The following is a 21,189-nucleotide window of genomic DNA, read 5'->3' as shown; positions in this document are numbered from 1 at the left end:
ATTCCACTACCGACCAGTACAAACAACCGCTTAGCTGCACTGATGCCCTCCAACCATCCGGCAAGCGAAGAAGATCTGCGCCCTTACATGCCCAAGCAAGCAAAGCGAACACCCTGGGAGTTATGGCCAGCAACTGCTTTAACAGAATAACCGCCACCAACTGGCCTAATTACCTAACGGTTGGAACCACTTTGTAACTGCTTGTAACCGCTTCTTCCACCGGCTATAAATAGCCAGATATCTGTATGTAAAATATACAAAAAGAGGAGTATACTAGCACTTTGTTTCGCGCATTCTGGTTGTCTTCATATCTCCCGAGAGCTCCAACCCTGTAAGGGAGTTCTAAGCAAGAATGACCAGGGGAGTTGAGATTTCTGTTCTCTCCCTTGGCCACCACTTTTCTGCTTACTTAGCTTAGTTTATCGCTTTAATTACAGTTTTTGTAGAATTAGAAGTTCCGGGTTTAGCAGTAAGTAATGAAATATCATTTGTTCTTTGTCAATCACTTCTTCCATACTTTTCACATTTATATAAACCCTAATTGTAAAGAATTTCACTTCGCTGATAAAGAGCACAAAAAGATTAATTATCCAAGCCTTGTCTTTTGTCACAAACAGATTCAAGGTAGTTCAATATCGTTAAGTACGTGGGAGCCTTGTCGACCTGCTTAACTACTCGTTTAAATTCAATTTTGATTAAACAGAGGTAACAGAAGGGTAAAGTCACTAATGAGGCAGAATTTGAGATAATTAATAGGGCATAAGCGGTAGTCTATTGGGTCGCAGAAACTCCTAGTGACAGCAGAGTTTCTTTCTTATAATATTCTAATTATGGGTGTCATTGAAGTCTTGTAGTAAATCCTTTAAGGTCAAGTACCAACGATCAAAATTCCTTATAATCTAGTTTATATATTTACATTACCCCCTTCCTACCACTTTCGTATTATACATATATGTTTCGATAACACAGCACCATCGTTCGCTCATTTAATCGAGGAAAACCTAGTCATTGAGTAACGCACAGTTCAGACTCAGCATCTTTCCATCACTCTCTACCGCTCAATCTATATAAATATATGTTGTGTCATCCGCTCATGTCCCTATTGCTCACCCATCGATGGTACCTTGTCCGGTCACCACCGCTCCGCTCACCGTCGCTCACTTTTTATTGCTTTCATTTCCAGCTTTCTGTAGTTTAGGGTTCAGGCCCGCTGGAAAGCAGGTCCTTTTACTGTTTTTTCGCAGCTTTTATGAGATCAATACTTGATTTAAAATCGCGACTTAAAATCCATGTGTTCGACCTGGAAACTCACCGGTCTCCAAGAGTATAAATAATTATGATAAACGGTTCAAGGTCTACAACCATAAATTTTTGCTATATCTGATCGTTCACTATAATTCCTTACATCACAATCTTCGAACAAAATTTCCTATATTTGAATATAAACAAAACCTCTGTTATCACCGCTCCTGTTTAATCAACATGGTTCAGACTCAATTAGTGTCAGTACGGTAACGACACCATCAGGTATGAGAAAAAATATTGGTAGTATAAGAAATAATATTTTTATGTTGAATTATCATTTTATATTGTATAGATTATATTATATATTATGTATAAATTCATATATATATTACTTTTTTAAATATTAATAAAAAAATCATATCATTTTTTTTTATAAAACACCTAATTTGATAAAAATAAATAAATAAATAAAATTCACAGAAAAGAGATGAATGTATGAATTTAATTTAGACAATTATTTTATTTAAAATAAAAAAAATTAACCATTCAATTAATATGCAAAATAAATTAAAATTTTAAAATATAAATACTGAAGAATTTTAGTAACCAAACATAAAATAAAATTTTAAATATTATGCTAATAATAATAAAAAAAAAAAACCCCGAGAACCAAACAACCTCATAATCTATTCCTATATATTTGGGAAACGTTCCAATATAAATTTGGATTGATTGTGTCAAATAATTATAATGCAATAATCAAAATAGAGCAATAAACGACGTCACACGTAAAAACAAAATAAAATATTACTATGGCAGAGTATTGGGTTCGATCGGAGATTCACAATTTTGGATAATGACTGCGAGTTCCCACGTCATAAAAAATAAATAAATAAATAAATAAAATAAAATATTACTAGTTGCGGATTAACAGTTATAATATATATATATATCACTAGTAGAACAAAAGTCAAATATTGCATTAAGTTAAGATATAAAAGAATTAAAAATAAAAATTACAAATCAAAGAGGTAGCGTTAGAGCAGTCCCTTCCTAAAATTGTCTTTAATTTAATAACTGAACATAAAAATTGTCCACGCGCCACGACATGTGGGGTGACCCTTTTTTTAAAAAAACCAAAAAAAAAATTTAAAAATGTACTCTTATATTTATTTTAAAAAATAATGGTTTTAATTTGTATATAGAAAATAATTACCGAAATTGATATAAAAAATATGAATATCATACATATATATATATAACTCATTATTATCATTTCCTAATGTTGTGAATGATGTTGGTAATAATAATTATTATTATTATTATTGTTATCATTATTATTACATTTCAAGTTAATATTGGGAAAATAATATTCCCTCCGTCCACTTATAATGTTTACATTTACTTTTGGCGCGGTGTTTAAGAAATAATAGTATTTTAATTATAGTCGGTAGTTATAAGTAGTGTAACGATATTTTTGTCCTTACTTTTTTTTTGTGTAAAAGTAATGATGTGATGTAAAGTGAGGGTATTTGTGGAAAAAAATAGAGTATTTAATGAAATGTTAACTTTGTAATTGAACGTCCCAAAATAGAAATACGTAAACATTGTAAGTGGACGGAGGGAGTATAATAGAAGTAACCAATATATAAATACAAAAATACCCTTAATTTTTTCAAAATTTATACTTGAAAGGACAAAATTTATCGATTATTTTTTTAATTTCCTGCAAAACCTAAAAGAGTACATTTAGCCAAAATGGAAGAAATATAGTATTTTATTGAGATTCATTTTTTAAAACAATCAAAATTTTACTCTCACTGCCACATCATTGTCTAATTTTTTATATTTCGATTCGTCCTATATAATTTATCATTTTTTAAGAAAATAAAATTATACATTTTAATCACATTTTAAAATTTAAAATTTATAATTATTCTTTAAATTAAGAATATTATTTACAAGAAATTTTAACTTAATTTAAACATATATGTTAACATCGTAAATCAAATATCAATTAAATACATTTTATCCAATTTAATTTCCAACCAATCTAATCTTCAAATACAATTCCAACCAACATCCAAACACGTTTTTAACGTTATTTTAGCAAGTAAAATAATTTAATTTCTTTCTTTTTTTTTTTAAAAAAATAAATAATACTAAAATTAAATGCTTCCCTTAATCGATTAGGTTATTACAAGCAGGTTACTAATTGCTTCATACGTTCACAAAATAATAGGTAATTAATTAATTAATATCCTTAAATTGGCAACAAAACATGCCTGTAATTAAATAATTATTTAATTGGAATCACGTACTAATTTGTTAATTTATATTTATATTTGTATTTTCATTTTATTGTTTATGCATAAATAAATGTGAGAAATTTTTAGAAATTAAAAAATTTATATTTGTATTTTTTAGTATATTAAAATATAATAATATTTTTTTTGATAAGCTGATATTTTTATTTTTATAAGTAAAAAAAAAGACTTTTGTAAATATTAGAGGCATTTTAGTATTTATATATAAATTACTTTTACTTAATAAGAAAGAAAAAATAAATTTAGTAACACAATCAAAAATAATATTTTTTTGTATTTAGATAAATTATTAATTGCAAAATAACGTTTTATTGTATGTACTAATATTTAAATATTCTAAATGTTATTTATTTGATCAAAATCCGCTCAATAGATCTTTTGTTGTATATATTGTGACTATATATTAATGATGTATTGTTTGTATCTTTTTCTCTATATATTACTATAAATTTTCTAAATTTATTTTAACAATATTATGCTTAGGGGCGAGCATTCGGATTTTCGGTTCGGATTTCGCCAAATTTGAATCGATCCGAAAATTCGAAATTTTTGAAAAAATCAACCCGAAACGAACCGAAATAACCGAAATTCGACATCCGAAAATCCGTAATCCGAACTAAAAAATCCGAACAAACCGAAAAATCGAAAATTCTAAATATTTTTATTATTATTTTTTTAATTTTAAAATTTCTTTTAAATTTTATTATTATTTTATTAAATATATATAATATAAAAATTAAATATATTAAAATATAATTAATAAATTGGAGTTTTTTTATATTAAAATATAATACTTTCTAATAAAATATTAAATATGTATAATAAAAAAATATATTAAAATGTTATATTTCAGATTTCAGATTGGTTCGAACTTTAAGTATACCGATCCGATCCAATCAAAAAATTCGAAATTGGTTAAAAATTCAATCCGATCCAATCTGAAAATCCTAATCAAATTTTAAATTTCGGTTTGGTTCGGATTGAATTTTCGGATTTCGAATATTTTGCTCACCCCTAATTATGCTGGATTGATATATATTTTCAAAGATATACATTATTTGCTCTTATTTTTTATAATGTGAGAATTTGAAATTGTTACTAGATGAATATGATTTGAATAAATCCTCTAATCGAATTTAATAATTTACAAATTAAATCCAATAAGACAAGTCGCACAATCATGTGTGATAAACAAAACTTCAAGGCGTCAAATATTTGAACCCATAACAAACAAAGCATATTATTTCATATGAAAAGCAAAGGAATAAATAATTTACATATAAATAAAACAATGATATTTTTGTAATTTGTATAAAAGTAAATATTTTAGTATTTACATATAAAATATAATACTCCCTCTGTCCGTCTCTGAGTCACATTTACATTCTGTGTTATTGTATTTAACATTAAAAATATTTTTATATTTGTATAATTTTTTTGTACAAATATTATTTTATTAGTATTATAAGACACCAGTAAAAGTATTTTTGTAATTTTTTTATTAATTTGGATTACGTTTTGATATAATAATTAATATTCAAAGATCAACACGCAAAAAGTAAATAAAACCTTTAAAGCCGAACGAAAATAATATTTATTATATTAGGAAAAAAATAAAACAAACAAAAAATAGTAAAAATAATATTTTAAATTATAACTAGGATAATATTAAATATTTATTAAATTTTATTTTTTATTTTTTATTTTTATTATTTATTTATTTTTTTAATAATATGGAAATTCGGACTGTATCCTTTGTATTCGAACAACATTTTAGAGAGTGACTTATGAGATCTGACCTCGGAAACCCCTAAATAAATGTACAGTGAACAATGAATGGATTCTTCGGCATACTTTTTAGAAAGCGTTAATTCGAATAACTGCTACTTTTATTCAAAAAGCTCCCTGACTTCAACTCCCCAAATGAAAGTAGTATGATGATAAAGCTTTCAGGACTTCAACTCCCGGGTCTCGTCAAATTACACCTCTTCTTCTCCAAGCCTCAACTCTCTCTCTTTTTATATATATATATATATATATCTATTTTATCTATATAGATAGAAGAGAAGAGAGAGATTCTGATAAGCTCGGGAAGAAGTTTGAAAATCTTCAGCTCTACGATGCGCCGGCGGACGGAGTCGAGAGCTCTTCTGACGATCGTCGTCTTCCTGATTCTCTGCGGCCTGTCCTATGGTCGCTTCATTTCCGACCAATTCGATATAGTCTCCGATGGATTTTCCGCCTCCAGAGTGCCGGATTTCCTCCGCCTCCCCGCCGCCGAGGAGAACTGTGAGCAGTCGTACGGTTTTTTGCCGTGCACCTCCACCGCACTGGGGAACTTGTTCTTAATTGCGGTATACGGTTACCTAATGTACCTCGCCGCTACGTATCTCTCCACCGGAAGTGAGCTTCTCCTCGAGATTCTCGGCCCTGGAATTGTCGGCGGCCTCTTCCTCCCAATCCTCGGTGCACTTCCGGATGCTATGCTTATTCTAGGTATTCTCTCTCTCTCTCTGTATTTATATATATATATGTATGTATGTATAGATTGATTTATGCATCAATGGATGTTTGGTATGAAATTGGGGATTTTCACTTTGCGTAGGGATCAATTTACCGATTTATGCTTTTGAATTTCAGTGTCCGGTCTTTCTGGAAGCGCAGAAACTGCTCAAAGCCAAGTGTCCGTTGGAATGGGGCTTCTAGCAGGTTCAACAGTTATGCTTCTGACTGCAATTTGGGGAACCTGTATAATCGTTGGCAAGTGTGATGTTGAAAATGGTGTCGCAATCGATTCGAGAGACACAAAAGCCTTTAGTCTAACTGGTTTGTCGTCTCCCTTGTCTCTTCCAATTTCTACTCTTAAATTAGTCCTTTCAATGTTGACATTTCGCCCGACACAATCCTCACCGTCTAATCTGATATGTTCCTCCTCCGCCTGATCTACCAAATCTGCTACAGTTCGTCTCAAGGCACTGTAGGTTGAAATAGTTGCATCTCTTTCGATGTGTTGCCAAATTTGAATTCTGCAATCCACGAGAAATCACAGATCTGTTCATAAACTTCGATAAACATTAACTTGAAAATGAAATCAGTAACTTCAATCACCGAATTTCTCTTTGATTTCTAACTAATGTTTAACATCTTTACCTAATTTCACTTGTCGCTGCAGGCTCCGGAATCACCACAGATGTGTACACAAGCTACGCAGGCATTATTATGGCGATTTCAGTGATTCCATTCGTAATAGTTCAGTTGCCGCAGATATTGCATTCGAATTCGGGACGGCACTTGGCTGTCTTGATTAGCCTTGTTGTTTCCGTTTCACTTCTCATCTCTTACTGCCTTTACCAGGTACATTACACATCTTCCCAATTTGTTCCATCTTGTTCTTCCACCATCATCTAATCTCCATCCTTTCACAAACTTTCCGCGCAGGTGTTCCAGCCATGGATTCAGAGGAGGCGACTAGCGTACACGAAGCACAAGCACGTCATGTCCGGAATCCTCAAACATTTGAAAAAACGCGCACTCGGTAGGCTTTCCAGGGAAGACGGCAGGCCTAATGAAGACGTCCTCAGAGAGTGAGTTTCATTTCATGATTCATCCTAATTCAGCTCCCTTCGGTTATTATCATCGATCATCTCTCTTACATGTACGCTGCAGCCTGTTCGAAGCCATTGACGAAAACAAGGATGGGTACCTATCATACTCGGAGCTAAAAGCTCTGATCGTAGGAATTCACTTCAATGAGTTTGATATGGATCCAAATGACGCTGTTGCCAAAGTGCTCAAGGATTTCGACACATCTCAGGACATGAGAATCGATATCGATGAGTTCATTTCCGGAATTGGGGGATGGCTGACCGAGGCCAGGGGTGCTACCACAGTTTCAAATCATGCTGATTCAATGAAGTATATCGATGAATTTCACACGGTATGAACATTTTTCTATGTTCTTCGATACCATCGAGAAAACACACCCCTGCACGTATAACTTAATGTTTTGCTACTCAAGATTTGAATTTATTTATACTCATCAGCAAACAAAGAGGGAACACGATCAGTTGGGAGAACAAAACGACGAGACTGTTGAGGCTGTTGATAATCCCCGTTGGATTTCAACTAAAGCCGGGCTGCTACTGCTGCTTGGAACTGCCATTGCAGCTGCCTTTGCAGACCCGTTGGTTGATGCAGTCGATAACTTCTCCAGCGCCACAAACACCCCGACTTTCTTCATATCCTTCATCGTGCTGCCATTGGCTACCAACTCCAGCGAGGCAGTGTCTGCTATCATATTTGCCAGCAGGAAGAAGATCAGATCTGCTTCCTTGACATTTTCCGAGGTAATATTTTGCAAATTATTTCAATTTCAATCATACAAAGATCTTTTACAATGAACATGAGTAGGCTTCAAGTTTCCATGATCTTGTGGTATCAAAATATAAGGGAAAAAAATGTTAGAACTTTTCGCCTGTTTCATGTGTCACACCCTTTAAATGGTATTCTCTTTTATTTTGGTCCTGTAAGTGTTACTGCATTGATCATTTTAGTCGTATATGATATGCTAGAAGAGAAATATAGTCTTATATTTCATTTGTTGCCGATCTAATAGTCTTGTTAGGCTTATAAAAGATTATTAGAGTGACAAAACAATTAGATATAAATATGTTTGATTATCTTTATATGATATGCTGACCCGCACTATGCTGATTTGATTAGATCAGCATCGGATCTGCAACCATACAAAGATTTATTTCCATGTCATTTACAAGATCAAAATTACACGTTTCAAAAAACACTTGTACTCAGATCTAACTAACATCTTCGTTATCTATCTGTGATTTCAGTTGTATGGCGCGGTGACCATGAACAACGTCCTCTGCCTATCGGTGTTCTTAGCTCTGGTATACATAAGGGGGCTGGTTTGGGACTTCACGTCCGAAGTGTTGGTCATTCTAATCGTGTGTGTCGTGATGGGCGTGTTCGCCAGTGTTCGCACAACTTTCCCTCTTTGGACTTCCCTATTTGCGTTTGCTCTCTACCCCTTGTCCCTCGCCCTCGTCTATGTCCTTGACTATGTCTTTGGCTGGTCTTAATCTTCCTTCTTAGGACAATCCACATTAACCTTATTCACTTTTTACACTGATTTTGAAGAAGATGCAATGCTAATGTGGTATGTGATGTGTATACATACATACATACATATTTACCTTAGCCTTTTCTGTATGCAAGTTCAAGTTTTGAATGGTTTTATATAATGTGGGGATTAATACAGTACCCCTTTTGGTCTTGGAACTTTATAGTGTTTGATAATCATAAGCCTTTTATGTGAGATTCAGTCCAAAATTGTGACTCTGTAATTTAGGTGATCTCCTACCTACAAATTTCATTTATATATATTTAACTTTAATAATGTAGTTGTTACCATAATTTTATTCTAACACATTTTATTTTTCACTTAAAAAATATTTAAAATAAATAATAGGAAAATAAAAAGAGAGCAATGCAAAAATGTAAGCTATATCAATCTCTCGAGCGCCATTGACTGACGGTGCTCAATTGGAGATGGCTTTATAACATGGGATCTAAACTCATTAGATCCAAAATTGTTGAACTACATTCTTATTGTGCCAAAATTTTGGCATTGATCTAATGTAGTGTTTTTATGATATAATAATCTTGATTCTTAAGTATTCTATACCATCAAACCAATTTTGGATGGAATAAACAAGATATGTAAAGTCAAATGATAACCATAGAATATCATTCTAATCGAAATGCATACAATTGTTTTATGCACCATGATCTACCTTTAAGTTCACTTTGAATTATTGATTTATGTAATTGAAAATTTGATTATTGATATAATTTGAGTACATCCGAAACTGTGACCATTTCAAATATCATATCCCCAAAAGTCGCTCTCAATTCAAGATGTGAATGCAAATTGTATTTACACATATCACCAACGTCGATGTGATGTAGCATAGTTTACTACCATATATGTATTCATACCTCCACCTATATATATATATATATGGGTTTTGAATGAAATAAACTTACCCCACAATTTCACTCATCTCTCTCTCAAATTTTCTCCTACACAACATACATTTAATACATAACATATATACATACACATATAATAATTACACATAATCATTACACTTTCGTCCGTTACATACACACAACATATATACATATATCATATTATATTATATTATATTATATATATATTATATACAATATATAAAATAGTGGTTAGCGGTAGAGATAATTAATATTTTTATTGACTATTCCTATAATAATATCACAACACGTTATCAGCACGATTATATATTTAATTTCCATAAGGTAATATTTTATCTTTATTTGTTTATTATGACTAACCTTGCCAAATAGGAATTTCTCCCTCTCCTCGTTTCAGGCCAAAATTATATGACATGGGCTCGTGACGTGAAAATGCATTTAGTATCAATGGGCTTGGAAAATACCATTTCCCGGGATAAAAATTCCCCGAGCCAAGATCGTGCAAAGGCCATGATCTTTTTGTACCATCACATCGATGACGGACTGAAAATGCAGTATGTCACGTTGGTATCCCCACTTGAATTGTGGGAGAGATTGAAAGAAATATACGATCACTTGAGACTGACATTGTTGCCAAGGGCACGAAGCGAATGGCAAAACCTACGGCTTCAGGATCCAGTCAAAGAAGATAATTCTGTCATGTTTAAAATAACATTACAGTTGCGCCACTGTGGCGAAAATATATCTGAATCTGATATGATGGAGAAAACTTTCTCCATTTTTCATGCCTCTAACATGGTTTTGCAGCAGCAGTATCGCGAAAGAGGCTTCCAGAAATATTCGGAGCTGATCACCTTTTTTTTGCTGGCCGAACAAAATAACGAATTGCTGTTGAAAAATCACGAATCTCGGCCGACAGGTGCAAATCCATTTTCAGAGGCAAATGCAATACAGCCGGCAAATCCGGTGCGTGGTCGTGGGCAAGTCAGAAATCAGCGAATTGATCACGATCAAAATGATAATCGCAAACGGGGCCAGACAAACATATACATTCACAATAATTATCAAAACAAACCCCGATATGTGCCAAATCGGTGTTATAATGACAGAAGGCCGTATAGACCTCAACAGAGGTTCAACACCGGGAGAAACAGAAACAATGACGAGGAATGCACCCGGTGTGGAATTAAAGGTCATTGGGCCCATATTTGTCGCACAGTCAGTCATTTGGCTGAACTGTATCGGGCCTCAAAAGAAATGCAGGGAAGAGTTGCTGCCGAAACAAATCATGCTGCCGCGATGACACTTTTGACGATGTTATGAATGAAAATATCACGCACCTAGATAGAGATGATCTACTTGACATAGCTGATGATGTTAAATGATGAAATGTTGTTGTATCTCTTTTGTTATTTTAATGTTTTCTGCCCATTTTTGTTTTTCCCCCCGTAATATAAGTCTATTTTAATTATATTACTAATACATGTCTTTTATTATTTTTACGTTTTTGCAAATATATGGATGCCAAATATTTGAGAGCCCATGACAATATCTGCCTTATCGACAGTGCTACAACTCACAGTATTTTGAAAAACAAATGTTATTTCTCCCACTTGAATATAGGAAATACCTCTATTGTTACTATCAGTGGTGCATCGAAAATGATTGAAGGCTCAGGAAAGGCTACTGTATTTCTCCCTAAAGGGACAAAAATGGCAATTCAAAATGCTATGTTCTTGAGCAAAGCTCGAAGGAATTTACTGAACTTCAGTGATATTTGGAAAAATGGATATCACATTGAAATATTGAATGAGGCAGAAAACGAGTATCTATTGATTATTCAGGTTGTGAATGGCAAAAGAATTGTGAGAGAAAAATTGCCATCATTTTCTTCCGGCTTGCATTATTCAAAAGTTAGTGCCGTTGAAATATATCACCTAGTAGACCAAATGGCTGTTAGCGAATTTAAAACTTGGCACGATCGACTTGGGTATCCTACCAATGTAACGCTGAGGCGAATTGTTGAAAATTCAATGGCCACTCATTGAAAAAGAAAAATATTTTGAGTCCGAATGAGTTTGCTTGTGCTGTCTGTTCCCAAGGGAAGTCAATAATCAGACCATCTCAAACAAAAGTTGGATTTAAATCCCCAGCTTTTCTAGAAAGAATTCAGGGTGATATTTGTGGACTAATAGATCCACCGTGTGGACCCTTCAAGTACTTTATAGTACTAATCAACGCGTCAACGCGATGGTCCCACGTATGCCTGTTATCTACTTGCAATCTAGCTTTTGCTAGACTACTCGCACAAATAATTAAATTGCGAGCACAATTTCCAGATCACCCGATAAAGAAAATACGTCTAGATAGTGCTAGAGAGTATTCATCACATACATTTGATGATTACTGCATGTCAATTGGGATTACTGTGGAACATCCTGTTCCCCATGTTTACACGCAAAATGGCATCGCTGAATCCTTTATCAAAAGATTGCAATTAATTGCTAGACCATTGTTAATGAGGTTTAAACTTTCCGTATTATGTTGGGGACATGCCATATTACATGCAACAACTCTCGCAAAAATAAGGCCGACAAGTTATTACTGTTATTCCCCACTCAATTGTATCTGGAAAAATACCAAATATATCTCACCTGCGAATATTTGGGTGTGCTGTTTATGTGCCAATTGCGCTACCCCAACACATGAAAATGAGACCTAAAAAAAGGTTGGGTATATATGTCGGGTATGAATCACCCTCGATTGCAAAATATCTTGAACCAACAACGGAGATTCATTGAATAAACGACAAGTATTCGACCCTATAGTCCAAACACTTACAAATGTAAAACCTGTTGGCTACAAATGAGTGTTTGTGAGAAAAAGAAATGAAAATAATGATATCACAAGATATAAAGCAATTTTTGTAGCCCAGGGTTTTTCCCAGATACCGGGCATTGATTTTGAAGAAACATATTCACCGGTCATGGATAAAATAGCATTCAGGTATCTGATGAGCCTAACAGTACACAATAATCTTGATATGTGATTAATGGATGTGGTTACTGCCTATTTTTACGGGTCCTTAGACAATGATGTCTATATGAAAATCCCAGAAGGAATTAACATACCTGAATCATTCAAATCAAAACCAAAAGAATTATATTCCATCAAATTACAAAAATCTTTGTATGGGCTCAAACAATCAGGCCGAATATGGTATAATTGTTTCAGCAAAAGGTTAACAAAAGAAGGTTGCATAAATGACCATATCTATCCATGTGTTTTCATAAATGGGTCAGAATTTGTAATCATCACTGTATATGTCGATGATCTCAATTTAATTTGAATTCCTGATGAAATCCAGAAAGCTGTTGAATATTTGAAAAAGAAGTTTGAGATTAAAGATTTTGGAAAAACCAAATTTTGTCTTGATTTGCAAATTGAGCACTTAGAAAGTGGAATCCTTATCCACCAATCAAATTATACCAAAAGGGTACTGAAACAATTTCTGATGGATAAGTCACATCCGCTAAGTACCCCAATAATCGTCAGAGCACTCAATCCAACAAAGGATCCATTTAGACCGAAAGAGGAAAATAAAAAAACACTTGGCCCAGAAGTGGCATATATGAGTGTTATAGGCGCATTGATGTATCTTGCTAATAGCATCCGACCTGACATATCAATTCCTGTAAATTTATTGGCAAGATTCAGCTTATCGCCTACTCGATGACATTGGAATGAAATTAAGTATATTTTTCGCTATCTTCAAGGAACAATTGATATCGGGCTATATTACTCGAAATATTCTCGACATGAACTGATTGGTTTTTCTGATGTAGGATATTTATTGATCCTCATAAACCAAGTTTCAAACTGGCTATTATTCACTTGTGGAGATCAATGAAACAAACTTTAACAGCCATTTCTTCAAATCATGCTGAAATATTGACAATACATGATGCTAGTCGAGAATGTGTTTGATTGAGGTCAATGACTCAACATATTCTGAAAAATTGTGGATTAATACCTGATGATAAGATTCTCCCAACTACATTGTATGAAGATAATACGGCTTGTATAGCCCAACTAAAAGGGGGTTACATTAAAGGAGATAGAACGAAACACATTTCACCAAAATTCTTTTTTACTCATGATCTTCAGCAGAATGGTGAAGTTGATGTGTAGCAAATTCGATCCGATAATAATTTAGCGGATATATTAACCAAGGCATTACCGAGTGCTACATTTGAAAAATTGGTAAAGAAAATTAGAATGCGTCGGTTTAGAAATCTCAAATTATGCTCAGATCAAGGAGAGCAAATAAATACAAGAATGTTGTACTCTTTTTCCTTCACTAGAATTTTTTTTCTCGCGGGATTTTTTTATAGTAAGGTTTTAACGAGATACATTCTCATACAAATGCATCCAAGGGGGAGTGTTGTACACGTATTCAAAATATGGATACAAATTGTATTTACACATATCACCAACGTCGATGTGATGTAGCATAGTTTACTACCATATATGTATCCATACCTCCAGCTATATATATGAGTTTTGAATGAAATAAATTTACCCCACCATTTCACTTAATCTTTCTTTCAAATTTTCTCCTACACAGCATACATTTAATACATAACATATATACATACACATATAATAATTATACATAATCATTACACTTTCATCCGTTACATACACACAACATATATACATATATCATATTATATTATATATTATATATATATATTATATAGTGGTTAGCGATAGAGATAATTAATATTTCTATTGACTATCCCTATAATAATATCACAACACTATTATATATAATCACTAATATATTTATTAACTTTATGTTTTATGTGTTCTATTTATATTGGGTGTTTTTTTATTTATTATTTAAAACTAAAAATTTTAATGACTAGTCTATACATCTTGAAATGAAAATATATTATTTTTTTAATAAAATTTTACATGAATTTATTATTTAAATATAAAAATAAAAATAAATTAAATTTCAACTCAAAATTAAACAACATAATGTATATCAGTTCAACTGTAACACCCTTAGTTAACTCATACTGGAAATGCTACCGCCACACTGCATCATGAGATCGCCACCTCCTACTTCGGGCCCCAAAATACAATGTTAAGGCTAAAATTAACTATAAAAATGCATTATTATATAACAAGATCTGATTTATGAATATTTACAAAACACACTCCTAAACAAGAGGTTTTTCCAGTTAAAAAGTTACATATAATACAATAGATGTAAGTTCACTCACTCAGTCCATCTTTCTATATCCCGAAACGTCCCCTATCCCGGAGGTGCCATGCATACCTGAAATACATATTTTTCTTAAAATCAGTCTAGAATTAAATCTATTTTAAGAACTAACGTGAAATATGTCATTTCATGCATTTTAAAATAAAGTCTAATTCCCGTCAATCATAAAATACGTGTCATGTCATGTCAATAGTGAAATGAAGCAACAAAGATACTAAACTCGACAACAATGCACATGCACATATATATATATACATCCGCCGAAGTGAGCAGCCGGAATAACCTCGACTCCATAATAATAGGCTCACTGCATCTGTCTAAGTGAGCAGTCATAATAACTTCGGCCCTGTAATAACAAGCTCACTGGACCATCATCAATAAATAGCCGGAAAATCATCGGCTCAATGAAGGACTTGATAAACCCATAATAATATAACGGTCATCCGGTCACTTCCATATACCCACTATACGACTCCCACAATCAATACATGGATAACCGAACGTTGTCGCTATTAACCACAAGACGCCCCATAGTCTGTGATAGCGAAGATATGACTCCCACTGACTAGCCCTATCCCGTGTAATATAATAGAATCTGTGCAACCTGGAATCACCCAAGGAAAACCGGAAACTCTACTCCTCCTCGCGCGCCCTAACAGGATCACGTTTGAAGTTTGGCATATGATCCTAAACTACCAGTAGACCTTACTAGTAGCTACTCCAGTGAGTGGAACAACATTGAACACGAATGATTAGACCAAGTACGTCTCAACTACCATGGGTCTAATCCATGCGACTAAGTCACCCAGTTGTCCGACTACCATTGTCCACTATCGCCAAAGTGATACGGTACATCGGGGTCGAATATCCTAACCCCATATGATGCCCTCGCCTAGCACTACTGCACATGACGACTAAACGATAGATCCATAAAACATAACCGATAAACTGTACAATATGTGTGCAACATGTCAAATAAGTGAATTTACCGAAAAGGGCTGGTGAGACAGCTCACCTATCCTATTTTTCATAAATTCACCAACGCGATCAAATACGTATATCAAATATCATAAACCGTGAATTCTCCCACATGCATACGCACACATATATATAAATATATACATGCACTGACAAAATGATTCATATAATATCATATTAACATATTAATCAGAATCGCATGCAACAAGCATACCTAATTTTTTTTAATTAGATTTAATTCCTTACTGCTTACCTCTTGTCGACACTCCATAACTTTTACAATCTCACATAAATCTCCTTCAACGTACACCTGCCACATTATTTACTCAAATCATATGAACTATATATTTATTCATAGGAGCTACCTACTTATTCAAAAGCTAATTTTTATAATTAGTTCATTGGGTTTCAAATTTTTATATGTAGTAGAATACGAGATTCTAGCTATAAAACTCTTATACCTCATAATATTTATATTGCCCGATTATTAAATAAAAATATTTAATGATATGAATAAACAGACAGGTGCACTGCACTGCCGTTTTCAATTCGGCTTGGATCGATACGAAATTCTCAAAATATAATACTAGGACTACGAATAGGCTATAAACTAAAGAAATTAGTCGATTAAATAGTCAAATAGCCAGTTATGAATTTTTGAAAAATTTATAATTTAATATCCTCAATATCAAAATTCATATTAAAATTTATAATTAAATTCTACGTATAACAATGAATACAATACCGAAATCAATCAAAATCAAACGATTAATTTTTTTTTTTTTTCTTCTCCTTTCTTCTTCTATGCCTTCTTCTCCTGCGTCTTTCCCTTCTGCCCACGGTAAGGATGAATATATTTGTTTGTATGTGTATATATATATTTTATTATATTATTATTATTATTATAAACATTATCTTCATCATCATCACCTTTATTATTATTATTATTATTATCATTATTATTATTATTATATTATCTTTTTATTTATTTTTATCGATATTTATCTGTTTAACAGTCTTCATAATTATAATTAATATACAAAATATGAATAAAATTTATTTTAAAATATTAATTTTTTTATCCTAAAATATTATAAAAAATTTTTTTTGCTATAATAATATTATTTTATAAACTTCGAAATCGGAGAATTACATCAACCATATGCAGAAGTAGAACTTTGTCCAAATGAGGCTAATTTTCTAATATTTTAAATTAATACAGTTTGTTTATGGTATTGGTTGGAGCTAATCCTCTATCAATAACATATTGTAATAATATACACAATATATTTTTATTGAAAGTCTTTACAAGCACTGATAAATACTATCTCCATTCCATTTAAATTGTCTCATTTTATTTAAGTAGGAAGTTTTAGATATTGTGTAATTAGTAAGTAATTAAAAAATATATTAGTAAAAATAATTATAATTAAATAATAATAATTATAGATTAAAATTAAGATGACAAAATAGTTTAATTAAAATAAAAAATTAAAAATTAAAAATCTTAAAATGTGATTAAAGTGTATAATTGTTTTTTTCTTAAGAAAAGACAAATTATGTATGATAGACGGAAATAGAAATAGTTGACAAATTAAGTTGGACGGATGGAGTAACAATTATAGCGCGACTATATATTGTACTCCCTCAATCTCATTTAATTTAGGCAAAGTTTTATGTATTCTATAATTAGGAAGTAATTGAAATGTGTATTAGTGAAAATAATTATGATTTAATAAATATAATTATATACTCCCTCATTCCCAGAAAAAATGTCTTACTGGGAGTGGACACGAGAATCAATAAATAATAGTATCTAGTTAAAAATGTGTATAAAGTAGAAGGTAAAAGACTAAAATACTCTTACTTTTTAAATGATTTAAAAAAAAAAGTATATTAGAATAATAATTAGGAGTAGTTTGGAAAAATAAGAATAATTTTGTTATAAAGTAGGACCATGATGACTAAATAAAGAAACAAGACAATTGTTTTAGAACAGAAGAAAATAGAAAAATAAGACAACTCTATTGGGACGGAGGGAGTATTAAGATTAAAATGACTAAATAGTTTAACTAAAATAATAAATTATAAATTTTAAAATGTGATTAAAATGTATAATTATATTTAGAAAAATGACAAATTATGCGGAACTGCAAAAATAGAAATAGCGAACAAATTAAGTGGAACGGAGAAAGTAACTTTTCTTTTATTTGTTGGTATTGTTTAAAATCGACAAATAATACATTTTTTTAGTAAAAAAATAAACTTCCAAAATCATTAAGATTGTCGTGGAAATTATTTGGACATAGATTTTTTTCTAAAAAAAGTAAAAATAAATTTTTTCTATATAAATTTTTTATTAAATAAAAAATGAAATAAAAATATATAAAATTTTCCTCAAAAATGAAATAAAAATAATTTTTTATTTAATTAAAATATATATATATATATTTTATTAATAGAAAAAGTATAAAAATTACTTTATCCCTCACCTATACTTAGCCCATTGGGCTCAAAATTTAAAAAAAATATATTTTATTAAAAAAATAAAAAATAATTAAAAGATAGTTGAAGATATTTTTGAAAATTTAGTTAATAATTAAAAAAATGAAAAAAAAAGATAAAATTAATAGTATTTATTGTAAATAAGTATTAATGAAATATAATAATTAAATAATAAATTTTTTACTTTTTCAAATATAATAATAAAGTAAATTTAACTAATAAAAAAAATAATAATAAATTTAACAAACAGAATAAGTACATATTATTTTACAGTATTTTTTTTTTAATATCCTTTCAATTATTTTTATAATATATATATATATATATATATTATATACATAATAGCAATAAATAAGAAGGGAAGGGGGAAGGGGTGCTGGAGTCCTCTTCCCCTAGGCATAGATCCGCCAATGCTGCCAACCTTCTTATTTTCGACGTGATTAATAATAATTTTCATATTTAAAGATATTTAGGTCCTGTTTAGTTTATGATTATTATTATTATTATTATTATTATTATTATTATTATTATTATTTTATTTTATTTTATTTTTTTAATGAAATTAAAGTTTTACAATAAAATTTATATGTGATATGATTTATTGATTTAAAATCTTATTGTATGTTTGATTGGTAAAATAATCGGGGATTTATATCTTCTAAATCCAGTCTGTTTTGCAGATTTATTGAAAATTTTGTATTTTTTATATTTTAATGACAGAATTATTCTTCAACAATTTCTTTTTAATTATGATAAATTAAACTTTACATTTATTTCTTTTTAACTTAATTTATTTTTTTTTAGCCAAATTTGGTGTATTCTAACAAAAAAAGATTTAATATAATTTTCAATTAATATTAAAAAAATATAATATATATTCATACAAAATATATAATATACAATCTCTATATTAAAAAAATAACAATTTAATATAAAATATTAATTTTTAACCTACCGACATTCTTTCATATATCTACTATAAAAAATACTTTAAATTAAAAATACAAAAAACATGCTAGTCAAATAAATTTAAATTATTAAGTTATTTAAATAATATAATTAAATATAAATAAAATTAATAATTATAAATAAATATATGTATTTGCACTAGTATATTTAAATAAAATATTATATTTTATAGAACCAATAAATATAATTAAATATAAAAATATATACATATAATATTAAAAAAAAGAAGAAATAATTTTTTTATTAGATAGAAGGGTATAATGGTAAAAAATAAAAATAAAATAAAAATAAAATTTGAAAGTAATAGGAGGTATCCCGTTATTAAAAAATCCTTCGATTATCCCCTTTAAATTTTATTATCTATTTTAAATCAAATATAAATTTATTAGAATTTTAAAATTCAAATTCCATAAAATTCGATCAAGCCCATGAACCAAAAAGCTCTTAGAGTTTGTTTAAACATGTAATGACACCCATATATAAAATACAAAATTTTATACAATATAAATAAATAAAAATAACAGTATATTTATTTATAAAACAATCATGAAATTTTGGATAAATAATACTATCTCCGTCCCAAACACCCTGCAATATTTTTTTTGATATGTCCAAAACACTCTGCAACATTTTCAAAATAAGAAATAATTCATTATACTTATTTTATACCCCATACTTTATCCCCTCACATCATCCAAATAAAAAAATAAAATATATATTTCTCTCTCCATCACATCACCTAATTTTTAAATTATCCTACTTAATATTACTCACCTAAAAACCTGTGTCAAAAGTAAATGTTGCATCTTGTTGGGACGGAGGGAGTACAAAACATAGGAGCGGTATTCTTATAGAAGAAAAGATTAAAAGTATTATCTAATATAATTAAAAGAATTTTATTATAAAAGGGTCCCGTAGCTCAGTTGGTTAGAGCGTTGGTCTTATGAGCCGAAGGTCGCGGGTTCGAGCCCCGCTGGGACCATTTTTAATTTTTATTTAGTAATATCCCACCATTTTGGAATTGGAAGAAGGGACACTCCATAAAAATTTATTTTTATCTAATTGTACAAGTATATAAAAATAATTAGTGTAATATATTAATAAACTCACATTTATGTCTCCTCATTAAAAGTTTGAGTAAATTATTATTTTAATTGCAAAAATTTGACATACATGATTTTCTGTCATGAAAATCGTTATGTTGTCGCTAAATAGGCTTGTCGATGCTGATTTGACGATGATGTGATTGATATGTCTATGCCATGTGGACGATATTTTTTTAAAAACGTAAAAAATTAAAAAAACTCATTTTTCGTCTATATGGTGTTGATAGAATAGTTATGTCAACGCCAAATCAATACCGACGAGCCTAATCTGCGACAATGTGACAATTTCGATGACGGAGACAATTTCTATCAAATTTTTGCATTGAAAGATTCTTATTTTGATTTTTTTTCCTTTATATTTTATAAAAAATTAGTGCTACATTTAAAATATCATTTAAATTTTATTATTCAAACCTACAAACAAACACACATAATTTCATATTAGACATTTAAGTATATTTCTTAAGATACTTATATTACTTGAATTTCATATTAAAACATTAATTAGTTTATTTTCTTTATAAATTACAAGTTTATTTTATTATTATATTAGGTTATTGATTTGGGTGCATTTTTATTTTTTTTTGAATAAAATACATATGGTTTTTTTTTTTTAAAAAAAAATAATACTTCTCCAATCCCATTGAAAGGTTATTTTTCATTTTCGTTCGTTTCAAAACAATATTACTATTTCATAATTTAGTAATTGTATTACCTATCTAACATAATA

The 21,189-nt window shown here is 30.4% G+C and overlaps 2 protein-coding genes and 1 non-coding gene across 3 annotated transcripts; all 3 read left to right on the top strand.

Annotated features, from left to right (window-relative positions):
- The first annotated feature begins 5,632 nt into the window (after positions 1-5,632).
- LOC127266097 (sodium/calcium exchanger NCL-like) lies at positions 5,633-8,852 on the top strand. The gene is made up of 7 exons (XM_051296222.1): positions 5,633-6,068; positions 6,213-6,398; positions 6,745-6,926; positions 7,011-7,156; positions 7,239-7,509; positions 7,616-7,918; positions 8,423-8,852. Exons 1-7 carry the CDS (start codon positions 5,693-5,695, stop codon positions 8,669-8,671), a joined length of 1,713 nt encoding a protein of 570 aa, XP_051152179.1. The 5' UTR covers positions 5,633-5,692; the 3' UTR covers positions 8,672-8,852.
- A 1,200-nt stretch (positions 8,853-10,052) lies between these two features.
- LOC127265873 (uncharacterized) lies at positions 10,053-10,928 on the top strand. The gene has a single exon (XM_051295889.1). The coding sequence runs from the start codon at positions 10,053-10,055 to the stop codon at positions 10,926-10,928; it is 876 nt and encodes a 291-aa protein (XP_051151846.1).
- Positions 10,929-20,261: 9,333 nt separating this feature from the next.
- On the top strand, positions 20,262-20,335 carry TRNAI-UAU (transfer RNA isoleucine (anticodon UAU)). Its single transcript has one exon. It is a non-coding gene; the product is annotated as a tRNA-Ile (tRNA).
- The last annotated feature ends 854 nt before the right edge of the window (positions 20,336-21,189 follow it).

This window comes from Andrographis paniculata, unplaced genomic scaffold, assembly GCF_009805555.1.
Source record: "Andrographis paniculata isolate CXL003 unplaced genomic scaffold, ASM980555v1 Contig74END, whole genome shotgun sequence".
In the NCBI taxonomy this organism is placed as follows: Eukaryota; Viridiplantae; Streptophyta; class Magnoliopsida; order Lamiales; family Acanthaceae; genus Andrographis; species Andrographis paniculata.
Note: the sequence above shows the minus strand (reverse complement) of the source record. Positions and strands in the feature narration are given on the sequence as shown.

Coding starts and splice junctions, on each gene's coding strand:
- LOC127265873 (XM_051295889.1), top strand. CDS start 10,053: ATGGGCTTGGAAAATACCATTTCCCGGGATAAAAATTCCCCGAGCCAA.
- LOC127266097 (XM_051296222.1), top strand. CDS start 5,693: ATGCGCCGGCGGACGGAGTCGAGAGCTCTTCTGACGATCGTCGTCTTC. Junction 6,927..7,010: donor TCTCTTACTGCCTTTACCAG/GTACATTACACA, acceptor CTTTCCGCGCAG/GTGTTCCAGCCATGGATTCA. Junction 7,919..8,422: donor CTTCCTTGACATTTTCCGAG/GTAATATTTTGC, acceptor CTGTGATTTCAG/TTGTATGGCGCGGTGACCAT.